A 14,442-nucleotide genomic window follows, 5' to 3' on the forward strand; every position below is an offset into this window, starting at 1 on the left:
CTAGGGACACTGTGGGGACACTGTGGGGACACTGGGGATACTGGGGATACTGGGGACACTGTGGGGACACTGGGGACACTGTGGGGACACTGGGGACACTGGGGACACTGTGGGGACACTGTGGGGACACTGGGGACACTGGGGACACTGTGGGGACACTGTGGACACTGTGGGGACACTGTGGGGACACTGTGGGGACACTGGGGACACTGGGGACACTGGGGACACTGTGGGGACACTGGGGACACTGGGGACACTGTGGGGAGACTAGGGACACTGTGGGGACACTGTGGGGACACTGGGGATACTGGGGATACTGGGGACACTGGGGACACTGTGGGGACACTGGGGACACTGGGGACACTGTGGGGACACTGTGGGGACACTGGGGACACTGGGGACACTGTGGGGACACTGTGGACACTGGGGACACTGTGGGGACACTGTGGGGACACTGGGGACACTGTGGGGAGACTAGGGACACTGTGGGGACACTGTGGGGACACTGGGGATACTGGGGATACTGGGGACACTGTGGGGACACTGGGGACACTGTGGGGACACTGGGGACACTGGGGACACTGTGGGGACACTGTGGGGACACTGGGGACACTGTGGGGAGACTAGGGACACTGTGGGGACACTGTGGGGACACTGGGGATACTGGGGATACTGGGGACACTGTGGGGACACTGGGGACACTGTGGGGACACTGGGGACACTGGGGACACTGTGGGGACACTGTGGGGACACTGGGGACACTGGGGACACTGTGGGGACACTGTGGACACTGTGGGGACACTGTGGGGACACTGTGGACACTGTGGGGACACTGGGGACACTGGGGACACTGGGGACACTGTGGGGACACTGGGGACATTGGGGACACTGGGGACACTGTGGGGACACTGTGGGGACACTGGGGACACTGGGGACACTGTGGGGACACTGGGGACACTGGGGACACTGTGGGGACACTGTGGGGACACTGGGGACACTGGGGACACTGTGGGGACACTGGGGACACTGGGGACACTGTGGGGAGACTAGGGACACTGTGGGGACACTGTGGGGACACTGGGGATACTGGGGATACTGGGGACACTGTGGGGACACTGGGGACACTGTGGGGACACTGGGGACACTGGGGACACTGTGGGGACACTGTGGGGACACTGGGGACACTGTGGGGAGACTAGGGACACTGTGGGGACACTGTGGGGACACTGGGGATACTGGGGATACTGGGGACACTGTGGGGACACTGGGGACACTGTGGGGACACTGGGGACACTGGGGACACTGTGGGGACACTGTGGGGACACTGGGGACACTGGGGACACTGTGGGGACACTGTGGACACTGTGGGGACACTGTGGGGACACTGTGGACACTGTGGGGACACTGGGGACACTGGGGACACTGGGGACACTGTGGGGACACTGGGGACACTGGGGACACTGGGGACACTGTGGGGACACTGGGGACACTGTGAGGACACTGGGGACACTGGGGACACTGTGGGGACACTGTGGGGACACTGGGGACACTGTGGGGACACTGGGGACACTGGGGACACTGGGGACACTGTGGGGACACTGGGGACACTGGGGACACTGGGGACACTGTGGGGACACTGTGGGGACACTGGGGACACTGTGGGGACACTGGGGACACTGGGGACACTGGGGACACTGTGGGGACACTGTGGGGACATGGGGGACACTGGGGACACTGGGGACACTGGGGACACTGGGGACACTGGGGACACTGGGGACACTGTGGGGACACTGGGGACACTGGGGACACTGTGGGGACACTGGGGACACTGGGGCCACTGGGGACACTGGGGACACTGTGGGGACACTGTGGGGACATGGGGGACACTGGGGACACTGGGGACACTGTGGGGACACTGGGGACACTGGGGACACTGGGGACACTGTGGGGACACTGGGGACACTGGGGACACTGGGGACACTGTGGGGACACTGGGGACACTGGGGACACTGGGGACACTGTGGGGACACTGTGGGGACATGGGGGACACTGGGGACACTGGGGACACTGGGGACACTGTGGGGACATGGGGGACACTGGCGACACTGGGGACACTGGGGACACTGGGGACACTGGGGACACTGTGGGGACACTGGGGACACTGGGGACACTGGGGACACTGGGGACACTGTGGGGACACTGGGGACACTGTGGGGACACTGTGGGGACACTGGGGACACTGGGGACACTGGGGACACTGTGGGGACATGGGGGACACTGGCGACACTGGGGACACTGGGGACACTGGGGACACTGGGGACACTGTGGGGACACTGGGGACACTGGGGACACTGGGGACACTGTGGGGACACTGTGGGGACACTGGGGACACTGGGGACACTGTGGGGACATGGGGGACACTGGGGACACTGGGGACACTGGGGACAGGCCTCTTAGTGTGGTGCCCTTTGGAGCGAGCTCTGCATTTTTTCTCGTCGCATGAAGTTCTTGAGAAAAGCACCGGGAGCCTCTCTTTGGGGCCTGGGTCCCACACGCGCGAAGTGTCATCCCCCCCTGGAGGTGCCCAAGACTCTAGACAGAGGGTAAGTCTGTCCGTCCATCCTCCGCAGCTCCCAGGACTGTGGGTCTTGAGGTCACGGCACAGGGAGGGTCGGGGTCCAGGGCCCTTGACCTCCGCGCCCTGGACACAAGAGCAGGGCAGCTCCGCACAGGGTGCCTGGGTCAGGCCCCTCCGTCCGCCCGCCGCTGGCCACCAACACAGCCTCCTTCCGGCTGCTTCGTGACTGAGTAGAGAGTTTATGTCTGCAAGGTGAGATGTCAGCCCGCCTCCTGGTGAAAGGTGTGCGAGGTTAGGAGATGTCAGCTCTCCTCCAGCTGAAAGGTCTGGGAGCGTGACTCCGACTGGGCGTCAGAGGGAGGCTGGAGGACCGGCCCGCCACCAGGCGGCGCTCAGGTCAAGCGCAGCTGCCCTCCCGGCGGTGGCAGAAAGAACGGGCCGCGGACATGGCCCTTGCACATCCATTTCCTTGGAGCCGCAGGAAGAGACCACCTGATGTTCGGGCACTGTGGCTCCTGAGGGCAGCTGCCCGGGTGGGGGTGCCCTGCTAGTGACCCCTCGCCGCCACCCCACCTTCCTGCTGCAAAAGCAGGGGGAATAACAGGGCCCGCCGTGTAGACGTGAAAGATGCCAGTCCGTGCAGGGCAGGTCACGGGGTGCAGAGCAAACACCCGCCCTTGAGGGTCCGCTGCTGTGGCCATGAGCACCACCGTCAGCTCGTCCTCCCCAGGCCCCTTCCCCGCCCAGCCCACCACCTGCGTTTCCTCCTAATCCACCTGCCTGTGGCAGGTGCCTGTGCTGGGTGGAGCAGCCGTGAAGCCCCGCTTTCCAGGAGATGCAGCTGACGTCTGTTGGGCAGCGAGTGGTAAGTCAGGACGCGCTGGGCGTCCTCGCTTGTCTCCTCCAAGAATGGAGGCTCTGACAGGCCAGGGTTTGTTCAACCACCATGTGTCCCCTGAGTATCACTTGGCACAAGGCAGGCTTTTGGCAAACACTGACCAACAATAGTGGGAAAGGGTTTATGAGCATAGAAGGAAAAATTGTAAAACCAAAACAAAACAAACAAACAAAAATAAAACCCAAAAACTAGTGCAATGTGGTGTCAATTTTGTAAAAAAGCTGTGTTTACCTATCTCCATATACAGCGCTCTCTATGTATTTGAGGGAGAAACAGAAATCCAGCCGGTGGTGGTATGAAGGTCACAAGGGGACAGGTTACACGCTTTCTGCCAGGTCCCACGTTGCCCACAGTGAAACTGCATGTGTGATTTGGGGGAGACTAGCAACCCTGGGAGGAACAGGCTGGCGGCAGGGACAGGCCCCCAGGGGCACTGTGTCCACCAGAGCCCCTGGGCTGGGCCCGCCCTGGGGGCCCTGTGGCCTTAAATTCACTGGTCTGAGCAGTTGTGGGCCAGTGGGGGCTGGGGAGGGACCTGGGTCAGGCTGGGGTCCCAAACTTGCAGGCTGAGTCGGGGGCCCTGAGGACTGGGGCCCTCCCGGGGGTAAATGCCCACCTCCCGCCTGCAGTCCATGGGGGCGGGGCTCCGAGCACCGAGATGAACAGAGAGCTCCACGGCTCCCAGGCGGCAAGGGTGGGGTCTCGGCCTCCCTCCTGCCCCGGAGCGAGCGATCCCGCCTCCAGCAGTGACTTTAGGGCTCCAGCTCATCAAGGGTGACCCAGGTCACGGTATTGCCTCCGCTGGCTGTGGCCCAGCTCCCCGGTAGGGGTCTCTCTGTGGCCTCAGTCGGCCTGGGGGTCAGATCGAAGGCTCCTTTCTAGAGCCTGGCCAGTGGGCAGGAGCCACCTCCACACCCACACTGTCCTGCCGGTTCTCACGGGCCACCCGACTGGCTCCCTGCAGGCACCCCAGCTGACCCAGGAGGCGAAGGTCACCACCTGCAGCCAGACATGCTCATGCGTGGGGCTGCCCTGGGCCCGGCCCTCCCGTGGCTCTGAGTCAGGCCAGCTGTCCATGGTGGCCAGGGATGGACAAGGGCGAGTGTTGGCTGGCGAGCAGTCACACTCCTGGCTTGTGGCCTCCTCTGGCCAATTCTCTGGAAGCTTCTTTCAGTGTCCATCTTGGCGACCAGGTGCCAGAGCTGGGAGCTGCCACCCAGGGGCAGGGATGACGGGGACACTTGCTTGGGAGGCTGTGCCTGCTGGTGGAGGCCACGGACACGTCCTCAGGAAGCGCTGTGATACCGTGTCCTCAGTCTTGGGCTGAGTCAGACACATGGCCAGAGGCAGGTTGCCAAGCCCCAGCTGGTTGGACAAAGGAGCCACAGATCTCGTGGGGTCTCCCTGGTGCAGCTCCCCTCCAGGTCCTGCATCCCTCCCCTTGCAGGCAGCATCTCCCTGTGGCTGCACCTCCTCTGAGTGGCCCTTAGGGCTCCCAGTCCAGCTGTAGGAACGCCCGCCCCTTGGTCTCCAGGGACCAATGCCCAGGTCCCCCTGTGCCCTGGCGGCAGCTGTGGTTGGGGCCAGGCCCCTGGGGGGTCTGGGGCTAAGTGTGGTGCTGCAGGATCCCGTGACCTGGGAGGCGAGGTGTGACCACGTGACCTGGGAGGGGAGGTGTGACCACGTGACCTGGGAGGTGTGACCACATGACCTGGGAGGTGTGGCCACGTGACCTGGGAGGTGTGACCATGTGACCTGGGAGGTGTGACCCCATGACCTGGGAGGTGTGGCCACATGACCTGGGAGGTGTGACCACGTGACCTGGGAGGTGTGACCCCATGACCTGGGAGGTGTGGCCACATGACCTGGGAGGGGAGGTGTGGCCACATGACCTGGGAGATAAGTCCCTGAGCTGCTTCTCTTCCCTGATGTACATTTTGTGGGACAAGATTCGTGGCAAGAAGGGATGGGGCCCTTGAGAGGTACAACATCTTTCATTCACTTTTTATTGCGTCTTTAAAAGATGGCCTCATTGCTTCCCAGTGATGGATCATCGTGTGTGAAGTGGTCACGGCGCCTCTGAAGCAGGCTCCTCTGGTGTTTCAGGACAGCTGTCTGCATCCTTGCCCCTCCCGGTCTGGCTGGCCCAGGAGCCAAGTGTAGCCCAGTTACTGGCCAGAGGGGCAGGTCTGGGTTAGGACCCAGGAGGCAGCCTGCCCTCCGCCCGGCCCCTCCCTGAGCCTGAGTTACCTTCTCCAGCCTAGGTGCTCTCCTTCACCTTCTTCCTGGTGGAGTATGGGATGCAGCACACCCAGCTGGTCCTGGACCTGGAGGCCAAGGGGAGGGTGTGAGAGGCACCCTGCCCCCTCCCATCAACTCCGCGTGGGTAAGCTCGCGGAGACAGCTCCTCTGGGGCCCTCCCCTCTGCTGCCTCGGCTTCTCCAGTCCAACAGGAGCCCCTCGAGCACGAGAGGGCTTGAAGGCCCACTGAGCCTGCTGCTCCGTCCATCCATAGCCCAGCCGTGAAGAGGCATCGCGGGTGGACAGTACCCACCCCAGCCCAGTGTTTCCAGAGCACTGTGGCCTGTGCCTATTCCTGCTGGGGGGACTCTGGGGGTTCCACTTCCAACCAAGGCTGTCTCTGGGGTCAGATTCACTCCTCTTCACAGGGACCTCCATGGCTCTGGGCCAGGGTGCCCCAATGGGCTCCTAACAGGCACCTGGGTGCCCGAGGGGGCTGACTGGACGGACTAAGGCTGCGGGTGAGCAGGCAGGTGACCCCGCCTTCCTGGCGCGTATCCAGGCACCCCCTATGAGCAGACCCTGTCCTGTCGGCCGAGCAGCTGCCGGCCGCCGAGGCCTGGTTCCTAGGCATGGCCCATCCACAGGTTCTCTGGGGCCGCTGAGCACAGAGTGTGGGAGCCAGACCCGGAGGCTGAGAGGTGGGCCTGGGCCTGCCAGGCCTGGGGCGGAAAATGAGCTGCCAGTTTGTGTCCAGAGTGACCAAGTCCATCACCACGTCCAGTAAGAAACGATGAGAAGAGCAGACACTAGCTTAAGGAAGACTTTCCTGGCAAGCCTAGCTCTGAGGCTATGCCAGGCAGTCCTGACACCTTGGTGAAAGCTGTGTGCCTGGCCGTGTGAGCAGAGATTAGCACAGACTTGGGGGTGACACCTCCTCACAGGAGCACTGTCCCCCCGGAACCCAACCCGGGGAGAGGCAGTAACAGTCACCGCCAAGTCGCAAAGGGCCGGGATGCTGCGGCCAAGCACGTCTGGAAGCACAGGAGCGTGGCTGGGGGCCCCCCGCCCCAGCTCACCCACACTCCAGCCTCTGCTCCTGGTCCCTCGAGGCCCAGGCTCCCAGATGCTCCCACTGTTTCCAGTTGGTGGCACTTGGGTATTTTAAACTTTTCCTCTCTGTTGTGCTATTTCATGTGACTTCATTTATTTTAAATGACTATCAGTTTTACAAGGTGAACAGAGAAATTTTTCTTTTTAAAACTGTGCAAGCAAATCAGCTGAGATATTAATACAGTTAATTCAGGTGAGAAGTGGATGAATAACTATTTTCTTCTTTGTGCTTCTCTGTACCGATTAAAATACCATCAACCCACAGCCCTCGGGCGAGCATCGAGCCTCCTCCTGGCTCCAGAGCCTCATGATCTCTACCCCAGAGGGTGGAGGCATTGGGACAAACACTCCCCTGACCCTAGCCCACCTCTCCTGAGTGGACTCCTCACTCACTCGTCCTCTGACACATCCCCCATGTCCTTCTGGGACCGCTTCTCTTCTTTCGTGATGCACGTGATCACCTGTGGGGCGGGAGCAGTTGAGGGGATGGGGTGGGAGGCATTAGGGACCAAGGCTGGACCTGCTGGACCCGCCGAGAACAAGATGGGGCCATGGAGACGGCCCTGAGCGTCCTCCCACGCAGCAGGCCCCGTCAGGCAGGGATTTCTAGCTGGGGACCCAGACCAAGGAGCCATGCCCTTGACCCTGGAATGCAAGTCAAAAGGCCTGGTCCCTCAGTCCCAGCTGTGCCCCTGGCTGAACCTTCTCGAGCCACGGTAACCTTGGGGTGAGTCACCGACTCTCTTCACCGTGCATCGTGTTCTGAGGGCAGAGAGCTAGGAAGTACCACCTGGAAAGGGGCAGACCCGAGGCAGGGGCGAATCAGAGAAAGCTCCCAAAGGGACGGCTGCTCACTGCAACAGAAATGGAGACTATTCGTGCTGGAAAGACCCAACCAGGCCACTGGGTCAACCAGTTCCATTTCCAGAGAGTGGTGCTGAAATGATGGTGGTGGTGGAGGTGGTGCAGGTGCGGCTGGTGCTGATGGAGGCAGTGAGTGGGGTGGCCGTCTCGATGATGGTGGAGACAGGGACGATGGTGGTGGTGGGGAAGACAGTGCCCGATGCAGGGGCTCTCTGGGCGCCAGGCAGAGCTCTGAGGGTGCTACAGAACAATGCTGGGCTGCAGGTACTAAGATCCCATTCTGCAGATGATAAAGCTGAGTCATGGAGAGGCATGGTGACTTGTGTGAGCCTTCCCTGCATGTGGAGACTAAATCTTCCAGCTCCTGGCTTGGACAACAATCCCACAAGAGGTTCTCGAGGCCCCCGGGCACCTCGAGTGTTGACCCAGGCCCTGGGGTTGCTGGTGGTGCAGAAACGCGTGTGGGTTGGCGTGAGGGAGTGAGAAAGAGGCCCAGGTGCCCTCTGGTCCCCAGGCCAGCCCTCAAACCCCAGGCCCTGTCCTCCTCAGCGGCCAGCACACCCTGCTCGGGCACGTTCCCGGGGCCGCTGTGGGCCCCGAGCTTGCTGCCTCCCTGTGGGTGGCCCGGCTTTCTCGGCTCTGGCGCTTTACCTCCTCGGCGTGGTCTCCCAGATCAATGTCCACAAACACAGATGGTTTCTGTGGAGGGAAATCAGAGACACACGGATGACGGGTGTGGCTGAGGAGGGGCGAGGAGTGCAGCTTCCTGGGAGGGGCGTGGGCTCGAGGCCCCGTGGTGCTCAGATCTGGGCATTCATTACCCCAGGGTCACCACACCCTGGCTGTGTGTGGTGGGAGCTCCTGGCAGTGGGGCTGGCGAGGCCTCCACGGCAGCTCTGGCAGAGGGCAGGGAGGTCTGGCCTCCCCAGCACCCTCGGTCACCTCATATCAGGTCCCTGAGGACGCAGAGGGGCCCCCCACCTTTACCCGCTGAGAACCAGAGCCTGGGTGAGCAGGCATGCCGAGAGCTGGGCGGACACTGCATGCCCACATGCTCTCCTGGGCTCCGTCTGCAGGCGGCCCTCCGCCTGGTGCAGATGCACACAGGGCCTGAGGGCCCGGGGTCTGTGTGGCAGTTGCCCCACGTCTCTGCCCCTCAGGCTCCTTGGCTCAGCCCTGAAAGTGCTCCTGTGGTAGCGCCTTGGCCGACACCGGGAGAAGTGTTTCTGGGAGTGGAGGGAACCCCAGAACCCCCGGACACGGGCCCAGGGCCACCGGTGTACACCCTGACAAGACCGCCCAGCTCCTCTCCACCCCCACGAGCCTGTGGGAAGGAAGGCCCCTCCCGGGGGTGGGCGGCGTCCAGGGAGGGCTGTACCCCGGGCTGCTGGCTGGGCTGGGTCTCCCCACAAGGCTGAGCTGAGGGTGTCTCGGTCAGGACTCCCTGCCCCCTGAGTGTGGTGCTGCTTTGCGAGCTGGGGTTAAGTGCCCCAGGGCGGAGCACAGAGCCCGGTGCCGAGGGGGATCAGGGCCAGTCCACGCAAGCCTGGCTCCGCCCGGGGAACAGACCAGCGTCCACAGCAGAACCGCGCCCCGCTGCCTCCCTGCCTGATTCCGCTACTGAAGCGAGACCGTCTTGCCTCTTTCTCCAGAAGGTCGTCTAGCTTGATGGACTCGGGCTCCTGTTCCTGTGAGGAGGCGGGACAGGCCGGGTAAATGGGCAGGGCTGAGCTGGGGGCTGGCCGCGCGGGTGGGGGGCACGGGTCACCTTGGCCTCCGGGGTGCACTTGTCTGCGCCCTCCCCTCCGGCCGGCTGCTCGCTGCGGATGCTGGCCTCCTCCACCTTTGTGTCTTCGGGCGCCTGCCCGCGGGCATCCTGGCCCCTGTCCTGCTTGTCCTCCAGGCTGGCCTGGCTGCAGGGGGTGGAGACAGTTGGACAGCTTCGTCCTAACCATAACCCTAACCCTGGGAGCCCGTGTAGTGCCCCTGCGTTGGCAGAGGGGCGGGGGCGGTGGGCAAGGCAGGCCCTGGGGGGAGAGGAGGTGCGGAGGCAGGGACGCAGGGCTCCCAGGGGCCTTCCCGACCCAGACCCACCCAGCGCGACGGTTGCCCCGGGGTCCTGGCAGCCTCCCGGAGGGCAAGCTTTCTTTCTGGAGATCCCGGGGAAGGACGCCAGAGAGGTGCCAGCGCCGAGGTGCTGGGCTGGGCTAAGCCGCGCTGCTGTTTGCTGGGTGGCCTGCCCCTCTGAGCCTCCCTGGACCCTGCTGCCCTCCTTCAGGGCCTCCAGGCCTGGCTCCTGCCCTGTCTCCCACGTCCCCGCACGCATCTGCATGGCTGCCTCCGCTGTGCCGAGGCCGCTCACCAGCTGGCATCTTCTGCTTCACTCCTGACGTCCTTCCCCGGGTCTTCAGACTCTGAGGAGGGGCAGCAGAGCTGTGGTCAGTCTGCAAGGATGCTGATGGCCACCCACAGGGAGCCTGGCTCTGCTGCCCCTGTTTGGACCCAAGTCCCCCGGCATCCTCGCCTGGGAGGCCGCTGGCCCTGACGTCCCCATCAGCAATTTGCAGGCTAGTGAGGGGCCCTGAGGGGTCGCAGCTGGGCCAAGGGGGTCCCTGTGGGGCTTCGCCCTCTCAGTGGAACTTGGGGAGCCTGAGGTGTTGCTGTGTTCTCCTGGAGGCAGCAGCGGTGGGGGCAGGGGGAACTCGATCCTTGGACCCCCGGAGGCGGCATCTGAGCCTCAGTGGCCCAGGGCACTGCGGGGGCGGGTTCTTGGCTGCGGGGTCTGTCCGTGAGCAGAGGAGGGAGCCTCACATATGGGGAGTAGGGGGGCCGCGTCTCAGGGCCTTATGGGACAGCGTGAACCCTGAGCTCTGAGCAGGAGGCTGTGGCTTCCTGGTGAGATGCAGGCTCTTCGCTCCATAGCTTGGAGCTCACAGTGGGGGTTCCCACAGGCCCCGGGGCCTCAGAGGACCCTCGGAGGGGCCCCGAGGTTGCTGCGCTCCAGCCCCACCACCTCTCAGCCCCCCTGAGCCTGAGGCACCCCGTGGCTGCTCCAGAACCCCCTGCCCCTGGTGGCCCGGTTCCTACCCCAGCCTGACACACACCCTGGGCCCTGGTCCTGCAGCTGGCACAGTCTAGGAGGCTCCCAGCTTTAAGGAGTGCTCTCGGCAGGACGCCCGGCAGGGTGCCTCTGGCGGCCATGGTTCGAGAGTTTCCTACAGAATCTGGTGGCCAGATTGGCTATTCAGGGTTTTTTCAGCTCACAGGCCTCGGGGCTGGGGCAACGCCAGGGATGGGGTCAGGGCCAGCCCCTTGTGGCCGCCCTGCCAGCTGTGCCACTTCGTCCGCTGGCCCTCGCCACCTCGCACGCTGTTCCTCCCCCAGCCCTGAGCCCGTGTCCCTGGCTCCTGACATCCTCCAGCGCCGTCCTTCACGGGGACCTGGGCCCCCTGCCCAGGGTTAAGTGACCTTCCGTGGAGGGAGTTTTCTGCCAGGCCTGGCCTTCCTGGTACTCGGCACCCACGCCCCGGGCTGGGTCATTCGTGGACCTTCCCTCGCCTCTGGGCTGAGTTCCCTGCAGGTAAGAACTGGGTGCTGTGCGTCCTCCTCCGTTTCCAGGGCCCGCACAGGCTCCAGGGAGCCTGCTGACCTGTGCTGTGCTGTCCCCAGGCAGGCCCTGGCCACCTGGAGACAAAGTCCTGAAGGCCAGGGGTGCAGCCGCAGCGGGCCTTCAGAGAACGCTTCAGAGCTCCACTGCTCTCAGCAGGAAGGGCCCGGACAGTCAGGAGCCGCTGTTTGCAGGCAGTGCTCCAAGGTGACTTCTGGAAAATCTTCAGCAGCCCCTGACTGTGTGCACACGTGTGTGCCTTTGTGCTGGTGCACATGCCTGTGGGTGTACAAGTTTGCACATGTGTGTGCTGGCGCGTGTGCCTGTGTGTGGGCACATGTGTGCTGGGGCACATGTCTGGGTGTGCGACCGTGTGCACATGTATGTCGGCACACATGTCCCTGTGTGTGCAAGTGTGTGCATGCGTGTGTGCTGGCACCCTACCCCTGTGTGTGTGTGTGCACACGTGTCTGTGCATGGGCTGGCCCACATACTCTCCACAGCTCCCTCCTCTTGCGTGGACTGACAGGAGAGGAAGCTTCAGCAGGAAGAGCTGGTTCTTCTCTGCTCCGCCACAGCCGCAGAATCAGCAACAGCCGCCTTTTCCTCCAGTGCACCATTGTCAGAAAGGGAAACACTCGTGTTGGTGGGTCCCCCGTCTGCGGTCTAAGGAAGATCCTGCATTCACGCAGTTTCTGGGCATGTCTGCAGGGTCTGTAGTGATCTCCGGGCATACGGGAGGGCTGCTCCCCTGGGCCCCACGAGCAGCATCAGGAGGGGGCGCAGGGGGTCGGGAGTTGGCCTGGAGGTAGAGCACCCCCTTTGCTGCCTCCCTTCAGCTGGGCTCTAAGCGACCCTCACAGCACTCACAGGTCACTGTCTCAGCTTGAGTCGCCCCCATAGGTCTGGGATGAGCGTGTAGGGTGGGCAGGCCAGGTGGGGAGGGGCTGACATCGCAGAACCCTCTGCACGACCACACCGACACTGCCTTGCAGCGAGGGCGCCCCTCACTCCCTTCACAGCAGGAGAGCCTCCTCCGGCCCGTGGATCTCAGCGGGCCCCACCACGTGGAGCAGCCCGAGGCCCTCCTCCTCCTGGACACGCCCTGCAGGAGGGCCGTCGGGAGCAGGGGCTGATCAGCGGCCCCGGGGCAGGTTCTGTGCGGCGAGGCGGTTGCCAGGGTGCGGGGTCCCAGGCAAGGCGCTCAGAGCGTAGGCACGGCTCTGCGGCTTCCAGCGGCTTCTGCACCTTCCGGCTGGTATGTCTGCGGCGCCCCCGCATCTGCGACCCTGTCGTCTTGACAGCCACAGGTCAGGCAGCACCAGCCTCCTCCCTCGCGATCCCTGCATGCGAGCGTCGAGGCCAGGTGGGTCTCTGGCGCTCCCTCAGGGGGGCCATGACTTGTTCCATTTGACCACATGGACAGCAAGGCCCGCTGTGTTCCAGCTCCTCTGAACTGTCCGGGACCTCCTGGGCCTGGAGCCTTGGGGCAGGTGGGTGCAGGGCAGGATGAGGTTCAGCTCGGCACGCCCGGCCGTCCAACTTCGGGAAACCACGCAGTGCTGGACAGGAAGGTCTGAGGCCAGTGTTACTGAGAGACACCACAGCCATCTGCAGTGCTTCTGGCAGGTTATGGGTTGGTCTCCTCTCAGGGACTCAGCTCTCCTGAGATCCCTACACAGAGCGGCCGTGCTGGATGGGGGGTGGGGGAGATGGAGTGGCCTCTGTGCGGTGACCTCCTCCTCCGACACAGCTTTGGATTTTTAAGCTGAGAAAACAAGTATTTTTACACCACGGGCTCTTAATGGCACTCCTAGGGCTTGAGCGGCCAGTTGCATTCCTGTTCACTGTTTCTTTTCCTGGGCCTGAATGACAGTCTTGGCAAAGGGCACTTGCTGGCGTGGCCTTCTCAGAACCACGACCTAGGGGCCCCACCCATGACTGGCAGCTCCCCGTCTCTCCACCAGATCAGGGCCTGCTGCCCCGGGGTAGCTGACCCTCGAGGTCCACGTCAGCACCAGTGCATTTTGAGCACCCATCCCCACCTTGGGCACACCACTGCCTGCTTGCGGGGTTAGCAACACGCTGGAGTGGGAAACAGACAACATAAGATGCAAATGTGCACAGTTCACAATGTAAGAGTCTCATTTGTGCCATGTATGGTGGGCGGCTCCAGTCCCACAGGTTCCCCGCTGCCCCTGTGAGGCCCCTGGTTCCCGCAGTGGAATCGAGCCTTGCCCTGGAGCCTCACTATGAACCCGAGACACTTTCCACGCCACCTCAAGAGCCAGAGGTGGTCCCAAAGTACTCGATGCCTTCACAGGCCACAGGGACCAGGTCTCTGTCCTCACCCCTTCCTCCTGCCCTCAGCAGAACTTACAGCAGGCCCCCCGGAAGCCCCAGGCCGGCCCCCAGGATGGGCACCCGAAGCCCCCGGCCCTTAGGATGGGCCCCACATCCCCCGGCCCTTAGGATGGCCCCACAGCCCCTTAGCCTTTAGGATGGGCCCCACAACCCCCGGCCCTTAGGATGGCCCCACAGCCCCCGGCCGTTAGGATGGGCCCACAGCCCCCGGCCCTTAGGATGGGCCCACAGCCCCCGGCCCTTAGGATGGGCCCACAGCCCCCGGCCCTTAGGATGGGCCCACAGCCCCCAGCCCTTAGGATGGCCCCACAGCCCCCGGCCCTTAGGATAGGCCCCACAGCCCCCGGCCCCCAGGATGGGCCCCACAGCCTCCGGCCCTTAGGATGGGCCCCACAGCCCCCAGGATGGCCCCCACAGCCCCCAGCCCTTAGGATGGGCCCCACAGCCCCCGGCCCCCAGGATGGGCCCCACAGCTCTCCGGCCCTTAGGATGGGCCCCACAGCCCCCAGCCCTTAGGATGGGCCCCACAGCCCCACACGCAGGGATCAGGGACCCACGTTAGCTCTGGGTGAGCCGCCTGCCCCCACCTAGCTCCTTGCACAGCTTCTTGATGCAGCTCGACGGGTCCCCCTTCTGAAGCAGGCCGCCCACACTCCGGCTACGGTGCAACTCGGCCATCTCGCTGGCCGCCTTGAGGTGTGTGGTACCCACGCCCATGGGAGGGGCACCGGGGCCGGGCCGGTGCCTCCTGTGGGCGGCCATGCCGTCCTTGTCCAT

At 63.7% G+C, this 14,442-nt stretch overlaps 1 protein-coding gene across 1 annotated transcript; it reads right to left on the reverse strand.

Moving 5' to 3' along the window:
• Positions 1 to 5,736: 5,736 nt before the first annotated feature.
• Positions 5,737 to 14,442, reverse strand: C11H13orf46 (chromosome 11 C13orf46 homolog). The gene is made up of 7 exons (XM_065902460.1): positions 14,253 to 14,442; positions 10,057 to 10,108; positions 9,463 to 9,607; positions 9,335 to 9,382; positions 8,346 to 8,393; positions 7,224 to 7,291; positions 5,737 to 5,803 (listed from the first exon to the last, which is right to left on the reverse strand). The coding sequence occupies exons 1-7, from the start codon at positions 14,440 to 14,442 to the stop codon at positions 5,737 to 5,739; spliced, it is 618 nt and encodes a 205-aa protein (XP_065758532.1).

This window comes from Muntiacus reevesi, chromosome 11 (genome assembly GCF_963930625.1).
Source record: "Muntiacus reevesi chromosome 11, mMunRee1.1, whole genome shotgun sequence".
In the NCBI taxonomy this organism is placed as follows: domain Eukaryota; kingdom Metazoa; phylum Chordata; class Mammalia; order Artiodactyla; family Cervidae; genus Muntiacus; species Muntiacus reevesi.